Raw genomic sequence first — 20,913 nt, forward strand, 5'->3', positions numbered from 1 at the left:
TTCCTGGTCGTTGCGCACTCTACCCCCTACCGTCGGTCCGGGAGTGCGGAGACTATCACACGCTTCCTCCGACACATGTGTAGCCAATCAACCGCTTCTTTTCACCTGGCAGCGCGGACTCTCACTGGGAGAGTGTAACGTGTGGAAGTGTAGCTGGTTTAAGGTCTACTCCTCAATGTCGGTCGTGTGTGGGAAGTGAAGACAGGCTCGTGATCCATTTCAATATTTATTTGCCCTGTTAAACACATATACAAGAAGACAGTGTTATGTCTTGGCCACAAGATGGCGCCCTCAGCTCACAGGCTCTTCAAACACCCAGTATAGACGCGCAAGAGGAAATACGTCACTTCGGCAGGAAGTGACGATTTCAAAATAAAAGACTTGGCTCCAAAAGTGCAATAAAACAAAACGAAAGCAATGAAATAAAACCAAAGCAATAAAATAAAACGTGAGGGATTATTTGTGGAATACATAACAGTATATTATATATACCTGCTACAGAAGGTCACACTACCTCTCCTAGATCCTTCCCTCGCTGTGCAGGCGCCCCGACCGAACTGTAGGAGTCGCTGTTTTACAACGACCAGGACCCACCCTCGCCGGGTTTCCCACCCGCTGACACTGCCAATTGTGTCAGTATGGACGGTCGACCAACCCGGAGGTACCACAGCTGGATTCGATCCCACTGTCTCTGTGGTGGTAGGCAGACGCTTAGTCCGCTGCGCTACCCGGCCGCCCGGTACCGCCGTCTTCTAACCTGACCCGCCAGCCGGTCGGTTACACACAACCATCTGGGAAGTCGTCATTTGAAACCTCTTAGTTTAGTTTACTCAGTTTATTTGATCAGGGACAGTGCAATATCAATCAACAGTTATACATTTATAAATGAATACAAATTAAACAACTGTAAATATGCCAACATTAGCAGCAGGGTTGCTAGTTTTCAGTTGTAGTCCCTGGGCTAGATGTTTAAGCCAGAAAAGAAACAGAAAAATAGACGGACATCAAAGCTAATATAAAACCAGTTTAAAAACATATTATTTTTTTTTATCCACTTTTTCTCCCATTTTCTATATTTTCTCCCATCCCAATTTCGTATCATCCAATTCAACCCTCCCCTGTCACGAAGGCTGTTTCTTGCCTCCCACAAGCCGGCTGCAATGTGGACTAAGTCATACATAGCACGAGTCCCCTCCGGTACTTGAGGTAACAGCAGTCGCATCTTTTCACCTGCGCAGCTCGATCTCTCAGTGGCGAGGAGTAACGCGTGGGAGGCTCACGCTGCCCCCGACACTTCCTGATTCTACTGCGCAGGCGCACCAACCGACCTGTAGGAGTCGCTGTCCACAACGCCCGATCCCCACCCATCAGTTTCCCACCCCCTAATACGGCCAATGTGTATTAGTGCGGACGACCAGCTAAACTGAAAGCAATGTGGAGCGCTGGGCTCGAACAGGCGAGCCCAGCGTCTCCGCATTCGTGGCGAGCGCCTTGCCCACTACGCCACGTAGCCGCCCTTTAAAAACATATTATTCTGTACATTCACTCACTAGGCATTTCGTGCATCTATACAAAAAAAAACAGTGTACAGGGACAAACACATGTATCAGCAGCACTGTATAGGCAGCACACATATACATAACCTGTCACCTTCTCGCTGTCATCACACGTAAACCGCAGCTGCCTGTAGTGATCTGAGCTGTTCTCCGGCCCCCCGGGGGAATAGGACTCTGAGACGTGACTTTAGCCTTCATCTTATTTTCACACCAGCGCTCGTATTCCTATGCTTTTTTTGTTGTTCTTTAGATACTATTGCTACCATGTATGTATCTATGTATGTATATGTTTCATTACATGTATACATACATACCGTAATTTTCGGCCTATAAGCCGCGCCTTTCCCCCCCATTTTTCGACCCTGCGGCTTATATAACGGTGCGGCTTATATGTGACTCGACGTGACCATACCCGAAAATGTCAAAATCGAAATATTGCTTTTTTGACTGCATTGAAATGTTATTTATCTGTTCCCTTATTTGCTAAACTTTAATACAACTTGTAAATGAGTTAATTCTTGTTATTTGTCCGACAGTATTGTGTCCCAATGCTAATTACATATGGTAATTAAACATTAAAACACATGCGGCTTATAGTCCAGTGCGGCTTATATATGTACACATCATTCAATTTAGCTGCTGCGGTTTATAGTCAGGTGCGGCTTATAGTGCGAAAATTACGGTACATACCAATTATTCGCCCTGTTCTATTCTCCATCCATCTATCATCTACTCTACAGCAACACTATATTATCACCACCTCCAGTTGGGGGACCCCCCCTTTAAACAGCCCTTCTGAGGTTTCTCTCCTCCACGCCGCCTGTGGGGCTTTTTTCCTATAGCTAGGTTTTTAGTGAGTCGTTCCTCACCTTCATCGGGGGAAGTCTGGGGTGTGTTGCGTTATATGGATCTTATGGTGGTTTTTGTTCTGGATCTATTGTGATGCTTCTTGTAAAGCCCATGTGATCTCGGGCTACAAATACATTTGATTTAGATTTTTTTTTAAAAGGTGGCTCGGGCACAAGCGTGTAACTTAAAGCCTGGCCAGATGGGTTCTCGCGTGACCTTGTGATCTCGTCGTGAAGCCAGCTGCCGTGCAAGGTTAACTATTTTTACCCTCCTGCCTGATACTCTGACGGGCTGTGTTCAGTTTCACCTCATTATTCAGTCTGAAAGTGCGTCCAGTGTGGTCGATTTCAGTTAATAATAATAATAATTGGCGGCTAAGTGGCGTAGTGGGCAAGGCGCTCGCCACTAATGCAGGAGATGCTGGGTTCGAGCCCAGCTCTCGGCGTTGCTACCAGCTTGGCTGGTTGTTCATACTAATACAATTGGCAGTATTAGGGGGTGGGAAGCTGGTGGGTGGGGATCGGACGTTGTGGACAGCGACTCCTACAGGTCGGTTGGTGCGCCTGCGCAGCAGAATCAGCAAGCGACGAGGGCGGCGTGTCCCTCCCACGCAGACCCTCGCCGCTGAGAGATCGCGCTGTGCAGGTGAAAAGATGCAACGGCTGCCTCCTCGTGTACCGGAGGGGACACGTGATGCAAGGCTTGGTCCTCACTGCAGCCGGCTGGTGGGAGGCGTGGCCTAACAACGTTCGAGACAGGGGAAGGTAGAATTGGATAATACGAAATTGGGATGGGAGAAAAATAGAAAATGGGAGAAAATAATAATAATAACTTTATTTATATAGCATTTTTCATACAGGGATTGCAGCTCAAAGTGCTTCACAGCAAATAGCATAAAATGAACATTTGCATATAATTTGCATACAGTTGACAGAATAAAAGCAATGCATGAAGTGGAGACATAAGAATAGGCATAAAATAAGTATACAATAGACAGGATAAAAATAATGCAGTAAAATAGCTCTCATTTACATTACAATAATCATGTCTTTAAATGTTATCCATATTAAAAGGCCACGGTGAAAAGATACGTTTTTAGCTTACTTTTAAGTTGTTATTATTCTGGTCAACAGACATTAACAGTAACGCCGTCAAGCCTCTCGGACAAAGTGCCCCTCTTGGTATTGCACTTTGTTTACATTTCTCGCTTTGGTCTGATGTGTGTGTTGGAGTTGAGTGGAGAGAAGGGTTGCTCTGCCGGGAGATAGAGAGAGAGAAATAGCTCATATATTTATTTATAGTTTAATATACTGGTAACTATAATATAATATATATACTGTGAATTTATAATAAGTTACAGTGTCAACATGAGTACATGACATGAGTCCCTCCATCCATCCATCCCTCCCTCCCTCCCTCCCTCCCTCCCTCCCTCCCTCCCTCCCTCCCTCCCTCCCTCCCTCCCTCCCTCCCTCCCTCCCTCCCTCCATCCATCCATCCCTCCATCCACCCTTCCTCTATCCATCCATACATCCATCCCTCTATATATCTATCCATCCCTCTATATATCAAATCAAATCAAATTTATTTGTAAGGCCCGACAACACACGTTAATGTCCCCATGGGCCGGACACGTCTTCTTTAAACAAGTCAAGAAGAAACATAACAATAAGTCAAGAACAGAACAAGAACACCATAAGGTCCAACAAATTTAAAATAAATGCAAATAAATGAAAGAATGCAAGCACTCCCAGACATACCCCACGCGAAGGTAAGGAAAACTCACTAAAACCTAACAATAGGGAAAAATGCTCCACAGGCAGTGTGGAGGAGAGAAACCTTAGAAGGGCCATTCAAGGGGGGATCTCCCTTCTTAGATGTCGGTGATAGTAGTGTTGCAGACTAACAGTTGGTAAGCATGCACTCAAGTGTGTAGTGAAACACAGATGAGTGCATGCAATAGCAACTGAACATTTTGAAAGATTAAAGATAGAGCTGATAGCGAATCTATTTTGAGGCACAGGGGCGGCGCAAAGAGGGTCGCGTCCTCCCCGTCTTAGGCCCCGTTTAGACGGAAACGCTAGCAGGTGAATCCGCAAAAATATTTTTTCGGATGTGCCTTTCGTTTATACGGAAACGGCGTTTTTACGGGGTGAAACCGCAAAAAAGTGAGACTACCTTCCAGGGTGGAATTCCTAGAAACGCAAAAGCTTTGCGCTCTCGTCTAAACTGTAAAACCGTATAAATCTGTTAAAACGATGACGAAAGGGTTGTCACGGCTCTGGTTGCGCGTACTGCTTACGTCACAGGTAGCAGGTATGCGCCAGTAGCCGAGACGTAAACAAAGCAAGTATGTCTGACTATTATCAACGGAGATCACCTGAAGGCTACATTGGCAGTACTTTTAACCCTTTCACTGCCACACGACAGAAGGTTAACCCTTTACTATCACACAACCGGCTGTCGTGTGGCAGTGAAAGGGTTAAATACACAAGAATCTGTCCCGCGGCGTGAGTGGACCCACTGTCTGTGAGTGACTCTGCTTTGGTACAATCACATTCCCCATCCACAGTCTGCGAATCAGAGGCAGAGTAGGGCGGGTCTTCACAGCACGTCATGTGACATATGCGCCAATCGTGTGACAGCGGGGCACCGTCGTTATAGCGTCGTCTGCACGGAGAATTCCACCCCAAAACGCTTGTCTAAACGTAAAATTAAAAGTGAAACTGCAAGATGACTTTTGCGGTTTCTGTTCACAAAACGCTCGTCTAAACGTAGCCTTAGTCACGGGACATTCATTCATCCATCCATCCATCCCTTCCTCTATTCATCCATCCCTCCCTCCCTCTATCCATCCATCCCTCCCTCCATCCATACATCCATCCATCCATCCACCCCTTCCTCTATCCATCCACCCATCCCTCCCTTCCTCTATTCATCCATCCATCCATTCTTCCTCCATCTCTCCATCCATCCATGTGTATACTCAACTATAAACAGAGTGTCTGCTCCTACCCTCAAATCAAATCAAATGTATTTGTAAGGCCAGACAACGCACGTTAATGTCCCCATGGGCCGGACACGTCTTCTTAAAACAAGTCAAGAAGAAACATCACAATAAGTCAAGAACAAAACAAAAACACCATAAAGTCAAATTCTTTTTAATAAATGCAACACTCCCAGACATACCCCACGCGAAGGTAAGGACAAACTCTCTCAAACCTAGCAATAGGAACAAATGCACCACAGGCAATGTGGAGGAGAGAAACCGTTCAAGGGGGGGATCTCCCTTCTTAGATGTCGGTGATCGTAGTGTTGCAGTAAAACAGGCGAACAGTTGGTGAGCATGCACTCATGTGTGTAGTGAAACACAGATAAGTGCATGCGATAGCAACTGAACATTTAGAAAGATTTAACAATAGAGCTGATGGTGGATCTATTTGAGGCAAAGGGGGCGGCGCAGAGAGGGTCGCGTCCTCCCGGTCATCATCACGGGACGTCCAACACTCCGGTCATCACCACGAGACAGCCACTCACAGGGAGACAGGGAGACGGGACAGGCGTTAGACAGTTCGCGTGATTGTGATGGGCGGTCAATGGTCATAGCAATAGATACATGTGGTAAGCATATTATGTGAATAGAATTAGAAGTACTTAATCCAGCAATGAACTGGGTCATCTTTAACATGATAAATGGTTCCCCGGCCTCATAGGTCAGAGGTCATCTTTAACCTGCTAAATGAACGTCTCCCCCCCAGCCTCAGGGGTCAGAGGTCATCTTTAACCTGCTAAATGAACGTCTCCCCCCCAGCCTCAGGGGTCAGAGGTCATCTTTAACCTGCTAAATGAACGTCTCCCCCCCAGCCTCAGAGGTCAGGGGTCAGAGGTTAACCTGCTAAATGACCGTCTCCCCCCCAGCCTCAGAGGTCAGAGGTCATCTTTAACCTGCTAAATGACCGTCTCCCCCCCAGCCTCAGAGGTCAGAGGTCACCTTTAACCTGCTAAATGACCGTCTCCCCCCCAGCCTCAGAGGTCAGAGGTCATCTTTAACCTGCTAAATGACCGTCTCCCCCCCAGCCTCAGAGGTCAGAGGTCATCTTTAACCTGATAAATGACCGTCTCCCCCCCAGCCTCAGAGGTCAGAGGTCAGAGGTTAACCTGCTAAATGACCGTCTCCCCCCCAGCCTCAGAGGTCAGAGGTCAGAGGTTAACCTGCTAAATGACCGTCTCCCCCCCAGCCTCAGAGGTCAGAGGTCATCTTTAACCTGCTAAATGACCGTCTCCCCCCCAGCCTCAGAGGTCAGAGGTCATCTTTAACCTGCTAAATGACCGTCTCCCCCCCAGCCTCAGAGGTCAGAGGTCAGAGGTTAACCTGCTAAATGAACGTGTCCCCCCCAGCCTCAGAGGTCAGAGGTCATCTTTAACCTGCTAAATGAACGTCTCCCCCCCCAGCCTCAGAGGTCAGAGGTCAGAGGTTAACCTGCTAAATGAACGTCTCCCCCCCCAGCCTCAGAGGTCAGAGGTCATCTCTAACCTGCTAAATGACCGTCTCCCCCCCAGCCTCAGGGGAGGCGGCGCTGCAGAGCCGGACCCTCCGAGGGAAGACCCCTCTGTTCCTCGCGGTGGAAGCAGGTCTGCTGCAGAACGCTGCCCTCCTGCTCCAGCGAGGGGCCGACCCCGACACACAGGACCACGAGGACGACTCCCCGCTGGTGATCGGTAGGGATGCTGCACCATGTTACCGGCCAGCGGTGGAGGAAGTACACGGTTCCTTTACTTAAAGGAGCAACACGCCAACATTTTGGGAGATTAGCTTACCGTCTTCTCCAGAGAGAGACGAGGAGATAGATACCAGTCTCCTCTCTGTGCGTTCAGTAGAAAGCTATCTGGCTGCACGTTAGCCTAGCTTAGCACAATGAATGGAAGCGGACAGCCCTAGGCATTGTCCAACTAACACCTCTCCCGAAGGCTAACCGGCCATGTCTGCTTCCATTCATTGTGCTAAGCTAGGCTAACGTGCAGCCAGATCGCTTTCTACTGAACGCACAGAGAGGAAACTGGTAGGGATGTTCGATATTGTTTATTTTTTTTTTACCGATATCCGATATACCGATATTGTCCAACTCAGTCTTAATTTCTGGTACCGATATATGCAGGGTCCCCCCCCCCCCCCCCCCCCCCCCCCCCCAAAAACGAAATAATTTCAGGTAACTAACATTGCATATCTCTTGTCGTGGAATTAACACAACATTACGCTTACTTTTGACAATAAAAGTATGCATTGATGGGTTAATTTCACTGGATGCATTCAACAAGGCATTCTAAATGTAATCATTATCTGTGCATCTCCCCTTTTATTCTCTCCCCCTCTGGTTCTCACTCCCTTTCCTTCTCTCTCCCTTATTTATTGTAAGTTTCCTTGTATACTATTGCAACTGTAATTTTGTATTTGATTTACTTGTATGCATGTACATAACCTTGTTTTTGTTGCAGCCCCCCCCCCCCCTTCCCTCAAAAGGCCTTTGCTTTTTGGTCAGGCTGCTTTTGTATATAAGAATTTGTTCTTACTTGCTTGCCTCGGTAAATAAAGGTTAAAAAAAAAAAATAATAATAATTAAAAAAAATCGATAATCTCCGATATTACATTTTAATGCCAATATCGGCAGGCCGATAATATCAGACATATCTAGTATCTATCTTCTTGTCTCTCTCTGGAGAAGACGGTAAGCTAATTTCCCAAAATGTTGGCGTGTTCCTTTAAGTAAAAGTAGAAATACCCAGATAAATGGTACTCTGGTAAAAATAAAAGTCTACTTAAGTAAAGGTAGAAAAGTATTTACTATTGAATGTACTTAAGTATCTAAAGTAAAAGTATGCATTCTACATGATGTTTGTGTATTCCAGTGCTTGTGTGAGGTTTTGTCCGCTGCTCACCAACTTTCTCTGTTTTCTTTAAGCCTACTGTTTAGGAATTCCCTTCTCACTCACTCTCTCTAGCCCCCACCCTCTCGTTCTTTACTCTCGTTTACTCTCAGTGGCCACACCTGGACTACCTGTCATTATGTGTTTGATTGGTCTGGTGCCGAACTCACACTTTTAGTTCGATTATCAATTACCTCTCGCACCTGTGGTGGCAGGCTAATTAGTTCCCCTGTGGGCTTTAAATACCAGGGCTCTTCCCCTCGTTTCGGCGTGGGGTCGTGTTGTAAACATGCCGTATCATATTCTCAAACATCAAGACTCCTTCGGGAGGTCCTCTGTTCTGCCTATGCTGTTTTGATTCTCCGGCGTAGAGATGTTGCTCCAGCCTTCGCCTGCTGTCGCCGTTGCCTGAGGGGGAGACTGGTCTGCGCTCCCTAGACTTCCACGGGAGGCATCCCAGTGATCCACTTCAGACCCCCACGCAGCTATCGACCTGACGCACATCCAGACCAGCGCGCAGACGCGCATCTTCCAGACCTTCGAGCTTGGCACGCTCCTCCGTACCAGCGCACAGACGCGCATCTTCCAGACCTTCGAGCTTGGCACGCTCCTCCGTACCAGCGCACAGACGCGCATCATCCAGACCTTCGAGCTTGGCACGCTCCTCCGTACCAGCGCACAGACGCGCATCTTCCAGACCTTCGAGCTTGGCACGCTCCTCCGTACCAGCGCACAGACGCGCATCTTCCAGACCTTCGAGCTTGGCACGCTCCTCCGTACCAGCGCACAGACGCGCATCATCCAGACCTTCGAGCTTGGCACGCTCCTCCGTACCAGCGCACAGACGCGCATCTTCCAGACCTTCGAGCTTGGCACGCTCCTCCGTACCAGCGCACAGACGCGCATCTTCCAGACCTTCGAGCTTGGCACGCTCCTCCGTACCAGCGCACAGACGCGCATCTTCCAGACCTTCGAGCTTGGCACGCTCCTCCGTACCAGCGCACAGACGCGCATCATCCAGACCTCCAAGCTTGGCACACTCCTCCACGCAGACGCACCCCAGATGCGTCTCTCGGTTCCGGCGCGCACTCCAAGCAGTGGCGCACCACTCTGACCTCGGCTCGGACAGCCGGCTCCCCGGTGGCGACGCTCTCGCCCCGCTGCCTGTTCCAGCACCACTCTGACCTCGGCTCGGACAGCCGGCTCCCCGGTGGCGACGCCCTCGCCCCGCTGCTGTTCCAGCTCCTTTACGCATTATACGCATTACGTCTGGGTGAGTTTATTTGACTGTCTTGATCATCTCCGTTTTCGTGTGTTTCTTAACACTGAAGATAACCACCTTTTTAATCAGACAGTCACTCACCCAGCGTGTGCCTCTGTTTGTTTTCACTGGGATATTATTTTGGACGTTACATCTCCCACTGTGTGTTTGTTCACACCGAAGATAGTATTCACTTTTGGATTGTTTTTGGAACTTTGCTCTTTGTGTATTTTACACGAAGATAGTTTTTACTTTGATAACTTTTGTATTTGGACTAGTCACCTCTCCTGCATCTGCTCTGTTTTCCCCTTTGTACTTTAACCCTCCTCTCTCCCTCTCGGCCGCCGTTACCCACCTCGGAGATCTGCCGAGAGAGTTCTGCAGAGCGGCCCTGATGTTTCCCACCAGTCCTCCCAGTCCTCCCTGTCCCCAGCCCGCCTCCGCGGGCCTCTGTCCCTGTTCTCCCCTTTCTAGTCCTCCTCGTCCCCAGCCCGCCTCCGCGGGCCTCTGTCCCTCTGTCACCAGAACCTGGCCCTCTGTTCCCCAGAACCTGTTCCCTATGTCCCCCAGTACCTGTCCCTCTGTCCCTAGTTCTCCCCTCTCTAGTTCCTCCTAGTCCTCCCGTCCGGTCCTCCTAGTTCCTCCCTGTTTTCTTCCAACCTTCCCCTAGCGTTTCCTTAGCCTTCCCTTAGTGTTCCCTTAACCTTCCCCTAGCGTTTCCTTAGCCTTCCCTTAGTGTTCCCTTAACCTTCCCCTAGCGTTCCCTTAGCCTTCCCTTAGTGTTCCCTTAACCTTCCCCTAGCGTTCCCTTAGCCTTCCCTTAGTGTTCCCTTAACCTTCCCCTAGCGTTCCCTTAGCCTGTTCCTTCCCCTCTTGTTATTTCCAGTATTTTGTGTTTCTCCCTTAAAGGGACAGTGCCGGTTTCCCTTTGTTTCAATAAATGCCCGTTTCTTGGCTTACCCTCATACCTGTCTTGTGTTGTGCGATTGGGGTCGGTTACAAACCATAACAGTACGACCCCACCAAATCGACGACCCCAGCCAGCACAGACGGTGTATGTTGAGTTTGCCTTTTTTTTCTTGTTCCCTCTAGTTCCCCTCTAGCTCCCCTCTAGCTCCCCTGTTAGCTCCCCTGTTAGCCCTGTTGGCTTCCCTGTTAGCCCAGTTTAGCTCCCCTGTTAGCCTGTTAGCTCCCCTGTTGGCCCTGTTGGCTTCCCTGTTAGCCCTGTTTGACCCCCCTGCAGCTTGTTAGGCCTCTACTACCAGCATGGCCCCTGTCTGCTAGCCTTGCCCCGGCTGCTAGCACAGCCTCTATGTTTATGCAGCCCTTGCTGCTGGCATAGGCCCTGTAGCTAGCCTTGCCCTGGCAGCTAACCCAGTCCCTCAGCAGAGCCCCAGTCTGCTAGCTTAGCCCCGGCTGCTAGCACAGCCTCTATGTTTTATGCAGCCCTTGCTGCTGGCATGGGCCCTGTAGCTAGCCATGCCAGGCAGCTAACCCAATTCCCTCTGCATGGCCCCGGTCTGCTAGCTTGGCCCCGGCTGTTAGCACAGCCTCTATGTTAATGCAGCCTTGCAGCTGGCATAGGCCCTGTAGCTAGCCAGGCCCAAGCAGCTAACCCGGTCCCTCTGCATGGCCTCCACTTTTTTGTGTAGCATCTCACACTGCTAGGACTGCCCTTTCAGCTAGCAAGGTCAGTTTATCTCCCACTGCTAGGACTGCCCTTTCAGCTAGCAAGGTCAGTTTTATCCCCACTGCTAGGACTGCCCTTTCAGCTAGCATGGTCAGTTTATCCCCACTGCTAGGACTGCCCTTTCAGCTAGCAAGGTCAGTTTATCTCCCACTGCTAGGACTGCCCTTTCAGCTAGCAAGGTCAGTTTCTCTACCACTGCTAGGACTGCCCCTTCAGCTAGCATGGTCAGTTTGCTCCCACTGCTAGGACTGCCTTTTCAGCTAGCAAGGTCAGTATTCCCACTGCTAGGACTGCCCTTTCAGCTAGCAAGGTCAGTTTCCCCACTGCTAGGACTGCCCTTTCAGCTAGCAAGGTCAGTTTATCTCCCACTGCTAGGACTGCCCTTTCAGCTAGCAAGGTCAGTTTTATCCCCACTGCTAGGACTGCCCTTTCAGCTAGCATGGTCAGTTTATCCCCACTGCTAGGACTGCCCTTTCAGCTAGCAAGGTCAGTTTATCTCCCACTGCTAGGACTGCCCTTTCAGCTAGCAAGGTCAGTTTCTCTACCACTGCTAGGACTGCCCCTTCAGCTAGCATGGTCAGTTTGCTCCCACTGCTAGGACTGCCTTTTCAGCTAGCAAGGTCAGTTTATCCCACTGCTAGGACTGCCCTTTCAGCTGGCAAGGTCAGTATTCCCACTGCTAGGACTGCCCTTTCAGCTAGCAAGGTCAGTTTATCTCACACAGCTAGGACTGTCCTTCCAGCTAGCTTGTTCTCTCATGCTGGTCCAGCCCTGTCTGCCAGCCTAGCTCCGGCAGCTAGCGCAGCCTCTATGTTAATGTAGCAGTACAGCTGGCATAGGCCCTGTAGCTATCAGTGCCTTGGCAGCTACCCTTTCCCCCTGCTAGCCTAGCTCGGCAGCTAGCACAGCCTCTATGTTGATGTAACAGTACAGCTAGCATAGGCCCTGTAGCTATCAGTGCCTTGGCAGCTGCCCTTTCCCCCTGCTAGCCTAGCTCGGCAGCTAGCGCAGCCTCTATGTTGATGTAGCAGTACAGCTAGCATAGGCCCTGTAGCTATCAGTGCCCTGGCAGCTACCCTTTCCCCCTGCTAGCCTAGCTCGGCAGCTAGCGCAGCCTCTATGTTGATGTAACAGTACAGCTAGCATAGGCCCTGTAGCTATCAGTGCCTTGGCAGCTACCCTTTCCCCCTGCTAGCCTAGCTCGGCAGCTAGCGCAGCCTCTATGTTGATGTAGCAGTACAGCTAGCATAGGCCCTGTAGCTATCAGTGCCCTGGCAGCTACCCTTTCCCTCTGCTAGCCTAGCTCCGGCAGCTTGCGCAGCCTCTATGTTGATGTAGCAGTACAGCTAGCATAGGCCCTGTAGCTATCAGTGCCCTGGCAGCTAACCTTCCCTCTGCTAGTCCTTTTCCCGGTGCTACCATGGTTACCCCTCTGCTCCTCTAGTTACCCCTCGGCTCCTCTGGTTACCCCTCTGCTCCTCTAGTTACCCCTCAGCTCCTCTGGTTACCCCTCAGCTCCTCCAGTTGCCCCTCTGCTACCCTAGTTGCCCCTCGGCGACCCTGTTTCTTTTGCTAGCCCCACTCTTGTGGTGGCTTCCCCTGCTGGCTTGGCCAGTACCTTTTGTTTTTGCCTTGTTTTGCCCCCTGCCACTCTGTCTGTATTTTTTTTGGGTCGCCGGGTGGCTCCCGTTGAGGGGGGGGTACTGTGAGGTTTTGTCCGCTGCTCACCAACTTTCTCTGTTTTCTTTAAGCCTACTGTTTAGGAATTCCCTTCTCACTCACTCTCTCTAGCCCCCACCCTCTCGTTCTTTACTCTCGTTTACTCTCAGTGGCCACACCTGGACTACCTGTCATTATGTGTTTGATTGGTCTGGTGCCGAACTCACACTTTTAGTTCGATTATCAATTACCTCTCGCACCTGTGGTGGCAGGCTAATTAGTTCCCCTGTGGGCTTTAAATACCAGGGCTCTTCCCCTCGTTTCGGCGTGGGGTCGTGTTGTAAACATGCCGTATCATATTCTCAAACATCAAGACTCCTTCGGGAGGTCCTCTGTTCTGCCTATGCTGTTTTGATTCTCCGGCGTAGAGATGTTGCTCCAGCCTTCGCCTGCTGTCGCCGTTGCCTGAGGGGGAGACTGGTCTGCGCTCCCTAGACTTCCACGGGAGGCATCCCAGTGATCCACTTCAGACCCCCACGCAGCTATCGACCTGACGCACATCCAGACCAGCACGCAGACGCGCATCTTCCAGACCTTCGAGCTTGGCACGCTCCTCCGTACCAGCGCACAGACGCGCATCTTCCAGACCTTCGAGCTTGGCACGCTCCTCCGTACCAGCGCACAGACGCGCATCATCCAGACCTTCGAGCTTGGCACGCTCCTCCGTACCAGCGCACAGACGCGCATCTTCCAGACCTTCGAGCTTGGCACGCTCCTCCGTACCAGCGCACAGACGCGCATCTTCCAGACCTTCGAGCTTGGCACGCTCCTCCGTACCAGCGCACAGACGCGCATCATCCAGACCTTCGAGCTTGGCACGCTCCTCCGTACCAGCGCACAGACGCGCATCTTCCAGACCTTCGAGCTTGGCACGCTCCTCCGTACCAGCGCACAGACGCGCATCTTCCAGACCTTCGAGCTTGGCACGCTCCTCCGTACCAGCGCACAGACGCGCATCTTCCAGACCTTCGAGCTTGGCACGCTCCTCCGTACCAGCGCACAGACGCGCATCATCCAGACCTCCAAGCTTGGCACACTCCTCCACGCAGACGCACCCCAGATGCGTCTCTCGGTTCCGGCGCGCACTCCAAGCAGTGGCGCACCACTCTGACCTCGGCTCGGACAGCCGGCTCCCCGGTGGCGACGCTCTCGCCCCGCTGCCTGTTCCAGCACCACTCTGACCTCGGCTCGGACAGCCGGCTCCCCGGTGGCGACGCCCTCGCCCCGCTGCTGTTCCAGCTCCTTTACGCATTATACGCATTACGTCTGGGTGAGTTTATTTGACTGTCTTGATCATCTCCGTTTTCGTGTGTTTCTTAACACTGAAGATAACCACCTTTTTAATCAGACAGTCACTCACCCAGCGTGTGCCTCTGTTTGTTTTCACTGGGATATTATTTTGGACGTTACATCTCCCACTGTGTGTTTGTTCACACCGAAGATAGTATTCACTTTTGGATTGTTTTTGGAACTTTGCTCTTTGTGTATTTTACACGAAGATAGTTTTTACTTTGATAACTTTTGTATTTGGACTAGTCACCTCTCCTGCATCTGCTCTGTTTTCCCCTTTGTACTTTAACCCTCCTCTCTCCCTCTCGGCCGCCGTTACCCACCTCGGAGATCTGCCGAGAGAGTTCTGCAGAGCGGCCCTGATGTTTCCCACCAGTCCTCCCAGTCCTCCCTGTCCCCAGCCCGCCTCCGCGGGCCTCTGTCCCTGTTCTCCCCTTTCTAGTCCTCCTCGTCCCCAGCCCGCCTCCGCGGGCCTCTGTCCCTCTGTCACCAGAACCTGGCCCTCTGTTCCCCAGAACCTGTTCCCTATGTCCCCCAGTACCTGTCCCTCTGTCCCTAGTTCTCCCCTCTCTAGTTCCTCCTAGTCCTCCCGTCCGGTCCTCCTAGTTCCTCCCTGTTTTCTTCCAACCTTCCCCTAGCGTTTCCTTAGCCTTCCCTTAGTGTTCCCTTAACCTTCCCCTAGCGTTTCCTTAGCCTTCCCTTAGTGTTCCCTTAACCTTCCCCATAGCGTTCCCTTAGCCTTCCCTTAGTGTTCCCTTAACCTTCCCCTAGCGTTCCCTTAGCCTTCCCTTAGTGTTCCCTTAACCTTCCCCTAGCGTTCCCTTAGCCTGTTCCTTCCCCTCTTGTTATTTCCAGTATTTTGTGTTTCTCCCTTAAAGGGACAGTGCCGGTTTCCCTTTGTTTCAATAAATGCCAGTTTCTTGGCTTACCCTCATACCTGTCTTGTGTTGTGCGATTGGGGTCGGTTACAAACCATAACAGCTTGGGAGCATTCAATCCTCAACCCATTGACCTCTATAGGTTATGTTAAAGTGGTATGTGTTCCTCTGATTAAAGGTTGTGTTAAAGTGGTATGTGGTCCAGTGATGCTGCTCTGATTAAAGGTTGTGTTAAAGTGGTATGTGGTCCAGTGATGCTGCTCTGATTAAAGGTTGTGTTAAAGTGGTTTGTGGTCCAGTTATGCTGCTCTGATTAAAGGTTATGTTAAAGTGGTATGTGGTCCAGTTATGCTGCTCTGATTAAAGGTTATGTTAAAGTGGTATGTGGTCCAGTTATGCTGCTCTGATTAAAGGTTATGTTAAAGTGGTATGTGGTCCAGTTATGCTGCTCTGATTAAAGGTTATGTTAAAGTGGTATGTGGTCCAGTTATGCTGCTCTGATTAAAGGTGATGTTAAAGTGGTATGTGGTCCAGTTATGCTGCTCTGATTAAAGGTTGTGTTAAAGTGGTATGTGGTCCAGTTATGCTGCTCTGATTAAAGGTTATGTTAAAGTGGTATGTGGTCCAGTTATGCTGCTCTGATTAAAGCTTATGTTAAAGTGGTATGTGGTCCAGTTATGCTGCTCTGATTAAAGCTTATGTTAAAGTGGTATGTGGTCCAGTTATGCTGCTCTGATTAAAGGTTATGTTAAAGTGGTATGTGGTCCAGTTATGCTGCTCTGATTAAATGTTATGTTAAAGTGGTGTGTGGTCCAGTTATGCTGCTCTGATTAAAGGTTATGTTAAAGTGGTATGTGGTCCAGTTATGCTGCTCTGATTAAAGGTTATGTTAAAGTGGTATGTGGTCCAGTTATGCTGCTCTGATTAAAGGTTGTGTTAAAGTGGTATGTGGTCCAGTTATGCTGCTCTGATTAAAGGTTGTGTTAAAGTGGTATGTGGTCCAGTTATGCTGCTCTGATTAAAGGTGATGTTAAAGTGGTATGTGGTCCAGTTATGCTGCTCTGATTAAAGGTTATGTTAAAGTGGTATGTGGTCCAGTGATGCTGCTCTGATTAAAGGTGATGTTAAAGTGGTATGTGGTCCAGTTATGCTGCTCTGATTAAAGGTTATGTTAAAGTGGTATGTGGTCCAGTTATGCTGCTCTGATTAAAGGTGATGTTAAAGTGGTATGTGGTCCAGTTATGCTGCTCTGATTAAAGCTTATGTTAAAGTGGTATGTGGTCCAGTTATGCTGCTCTGATTAAAGCTTATGTTAAAGTGGTATGTGGTCCAGTTATGCTGCTCTGATTAAAGGTTATGTTAAAGTGGTATGTGGTCCAGTTATGCTGCTCTGATTAAATGTTATGTTAAAGTGGTGTGTGGTCCAGTTATGCTGCTCTGATTAAAGGTTATGTTAAAGTGGTATGTGGTCCAGTTATGCTGCTCTGATTAAAGGTTATGTTAAAGTGGTATGTGGTCCAGTTATGCTGCTCTGATTAAAGGTTGTGTTAAAGTGGTATGTGGTCCAGTTATGCTGCTCTGATTAAAGGTTGTGTTAAAGTGGTATGTGGTCCAGTTATGCTGCTCTGATTAAAGGTGATGTTAAAGTGGTATGTGGTCCAGTTATGCTGCTCTGATTAAAGGTTATGTTAAAGTGGTATGTGGTCCAGTGATGCTGCTCTGATTAAAGGTGATGTTAAAGTGGTATGTGGTCCAGTTATGCTGCTCTGATTAAAGGTTATGTTAAAGTGGTATGTGGTCCAGTTATGCTGCTCTGATTAAAGGTGATGTTAAAGTGGTATGTGGTCCAGTTATGCTGCTCTGATTAAAGCTTATGTTAAAGTGGTATGTGGTCCAGTTATGCTGCTCTGATTAAAGGTGATGTTAAAGTGGAATAAGCTCGGAACAGGGCCCGTGAGCGGATCGGCGCGGGTGAGAAATCCGCTCTTCGCTCTAGACGGCTTGTTCCGCTCCGCTAATCGCTCATGTTGACCCCGCCCCCAAGTCGCTCGCTCACCGCTCACCTTGAATCGAGCGCTCCCCGGTCCCCGCTCCACATCGCTCGGCAGATATTAATTTTTTTTGGAGCATGATGTAAATTTGCTTGATTTGACCAAACTACAACAGTCTACACCCCCTGGGCCCCTTAACAATTGTTTGTATTGAGCCGTATTGTAATTGTACCCATTCTGCAATGTTAAATAACGTTGTTTATAGCTCTACTAAGCGATGATAGCTAACCTAGCCACAATGCTATGGTCGCTGCCATTAACGTTAGCATGTAAGCTAACGACAACAACAATGGCATCATATACTTTTTCTAACAGGATGTGAGTGACGGTTCACCCTTCTCATTGGTTGAAAATGGCCTTCATGTTTGTACATCGCCATCTGTTGCTTTGGCATTGTACTACATGTATATTACATCAGTGTTAAACCACTGTGAGCGGCCCGGAGTGGATTGGAGCGGAGGAGAACTCTCGCTCCGGACGTCGCGCCGACCCATTTTAAAACCCACTCCGTCGCTCACGTCAAAACCGCCCGCTCCGCTCCCCGCGCCGCTCACATGGCCTGGTGAGGAACTAGGCAAAATCTGCATATGGCTCGCTGATAACAAACTATCATTACACATGGGCAAAACAGAGTCCATTCTCTTCGGTTCAAATAACAAACTCAGCAAGACCGACGGCTTCTCAGTTACAGTGGGTGACAATATTGTCACAAGGAAAGATGAAATTACCTACCTGGGTTCCATCCTCGAGGCAAATCTTTCCTGTGACAAAATGGCATCCAATGTAATAAAAAAAAGTCAACCAACGAACTAGATTCTAGACTTTTAATAATTTTGTTTTGCAATAATAATTGTTTTTGTATGTTTTTGTGTGGACCCCAGGAAGACTAGCTGGTTGCTATGGCACCAGCTAATGAGGATCCGTAATAAAATCAAAATCAAATCAAAATCCCCCCTCCAGCCGTCCGCTCTGACCGCAGTGACCTGGCGGAGCTGCTGCTGGCCCGCGGTGCTGATGTGAACCAGAGGGGGCGCCACGGGCGCTGTGCCCTCCACGAGGCCTCTGGGCTGGGCAGCGCGGCCCTGGTGGAGCTGCTGCTGGCGGCTGGAGCGCACCCTGACCCGCGCAGCGACTACGGCCTCACGCCCCTCGCCCTGGCGGCGCAGGGAGCCCACCTGGAGGTGGTCCAGACCCTACTGGGGAGAGGTGAGAGAGAGAGAGAGAGAGAGAGAGAGAGAGAGAGAGAGAGAGAGAGAGAGAGAGAGAGAGAGAGAGAGAGAGAGAGAGAGAGAGAGAGAGAGGGAAAGAGAGAGAGAGAGAGAGGCAGGAGAATCACTCAGTCAGAACAGGGTGAAGTAGAGCAGCATGGTTAGACGTTGTAGGTCGGACAGAAGACTGCATGAAGTGGATCCATGGTGCCAGTGGTGCCCAGATCCATGGTGCCAGTGGTGCCAGTGGTGCTCAGATCCATGGTGCCAGTGGTGCCAGTGGTGCCCAGAGGTAAAACAGTCACTGCAGTCTGTATATCGACACACCTGGTCCTTTCTCACTCACGTTTTGGGATCTAATCACTGCTCCCGGGAACGGGGGGGAGTGTTTTCACTCACCCCTTTTGGGATACGAAACGGCGCTGATTCGTTTTACCCCCCGCTGAACGGGACCAGTTGGATTAGGTGGTCTCGGAATCGGGCCGTGCGGGTCGTTACTGTCATGCTTGCTTGAATTTTTGGGCAGATAACACCACACAGCAACAACTGGAGAATACCCACAAAAACGATATTTATGGGCAATTTGAGAGTTCAGACCTCAACCAAAAACAAGTGGATGAAAACATGAAGCCACGTTACAAACGCACAGCACTTCCCTGGCTCGCATTAGGCCTGGCAATTTTTGTTTGCCATGCTATTTTCTATACATTAGTTTCTTGTTTGAATGCATTTATTTCTATTAGACCAGTGGTGCCCAACCAGTCGGCTGTGGTCGACCAGTAGATCAATGACATGTAATATAATTGCCACGAACGATGGGATAATGTTAGCTGCTGGACAGGCTAAGCTAACTAGCGTTAGCCGTTAGCTTAGCGTTAACGTTAACCCTGCAAAACGCTCAAAAGCGGACTCTACAACAGAGTTCCATTCGTGAGAAAAGAGGCAGAACACACAGTGAATGTATCCGTTTTGTTTATTGCACGTTCTTTGCTAAAAAGAAAAAGTGCTACAGGCTATACTAGACTAGGCTAAGCTAACTAGCGTTAGCCGTTAGCTTAGCGTTAGCCCTGGGAAACGCTCAAAAGCAAACTCTACAACACCATCCATTCGTGATAAAATGGGGTGGGTTATATTGACAAGGCTTGACAACAGAGGTTCAAATATAACTTCATATTTATTGCTTATTTATTCATTTTATATCAGCATCCAGTCTACAGCGCCATGTTAACACTTCCTGTGTTTACATTTTCGAACGTGACATCATCGCCTACGGCAAGCGTAAACGCTCAAAAGGCAAACCGTAAACAGAACCCGGAACGAAACAAGACTGCAGTGTGTACGCAAACTAGAGGGGGGAGAGGGGGGGGGGGGGGAGTTCGCATCAGATCTCGGAACGGGCCAGAACGAAACGGAATGAAACCGAATACCTGAGTGAGAAAGGGCCTTACACTCAGACAGAGACAGGGACAGGGGTTAGAGCAAATAAACAGACATCCTAACTGAACTAACCACATTAAACTAAGGGTCTATCCCCGGCCAGGTGAGATCAGCACTGATGCACACTCTGTGTGTGTGTGTGTGTCTGTCTGTGTGTGTTTGTGTGTCTCTCTCTCTCTGTGTATGTGTGTGTCTCTCTGTGTGTGTCTCTCTCTGTGTGTATGTGTGTGTCTCTCTGTGTGTCTCTCTGTGTGTATGTGTGTGTCTCTCTGTGTGTGTCTCTCTCTGTGTGTATGTGTGTGTGTGTGTGTGTCTCTCTCGCTGTGTGTATGTGTGTGTCTCTCTGTGTGTATGTGTGTGTCTCTGTGTGTCTCTCTCTCTCTGTGTCTCTCTGTGTGTCTCTCTGTGTGTATGTGTGTGTCTCTGTGTGTGTCTCTCTCTCTGTGTCTCTCTGTGTGTCTCTCTGTGTGTATGTGTGTCTCTCTGTGTGTCTCTCTCTGTATGTGTGTGTCTCTCTGTGTGTCTCTCTCTGTATGTGTGTGTCTCTCTGTGTGTGTGTCTCTCTCTCTGTGTGTGTGTCTCTCTCTGTCTCTCTGTATGTGTGTGTCTCTCTGTGTGTCTCTCTGTGTGTATGTGTGTGTCTCTCTGTGTGTCTCTCTCTGTATGTGTGTGTCTCTCTGTGTGTGTGTCTCTGTGTGTGTGTGTCGCTCTCTGTGTGTGTCTCTCTCTGTCTCTCTGTATGTGTGTCTCTCTCTCTGTGTGTATGTGTGTGTCTCTCTGTGTGTCTCTGTGTGTGTCTGTCTCTCTCTCTGTGTGTATGTGTGTGTCTCTCTGTGTGTCTCTCTCTGTGTGTATGTGTGTGTCTCTCTGTGTGTGTCTCTCTCTGTGTGTATGTGTGTGTCTCTCTGTGTGTCTCTCTCTCTGTGTGTATGTGTGTGTCGCTCTGTGTGTCTCTCTCTCTGTGTGTATGTGTGTGTCTCTCTGTGTGTCTCTCTCTCTGTGTGTATGTGTGTGTCTCTCTGTGTGTCTCTCTCTCTGTGTGTATGTGTGTG

The 20,913-nt window shown here is 49.4% G+C and overlaps 1 protein-coding gene across 1 annotated transcript in view; it reads left to right on the forward strand.

Annotated features, from left to right (window-relative positions):
- The window catches only part of LOC311235609 (ankyrin repeat and SOCS box protein 14-like), a gene marked incomplete at both ends in the record, with an annotated part of 49,757 nt that overhangs the window by 14,140 nt on the left and 14,704 nt on the right, over window positions 1–20,913 (forward strand). Inside the window, 2 exons of the mRNA XM_084323073.1 lie at window positions 6,966–7,124; window positions 18,177–18,424. Coding sequence (XP_084179199.1) covers window positions 6,966–7,124; window positions 18,177–18,424 — 407 coding nt within the window. The remainder of the gene's footprint in view (window positions 1–6,965; window positions 7,125–18,176; window positions 18,425–20,913) is intronic.

The sequence above is a fragment of the Notolepis coatsorum genome (genome assembly GCF_963971535.1).
Source record: "Notolepis coatsorum genome assembly, chromosome: 10".
Classification (NCBI taxonomy): domain Eukaryota; kingdom Metazoa; phylum Chordata; class Actinopteri; order Aulopiformes; family Paralepididae; genus Notolepis; species Notolepis coatsorum.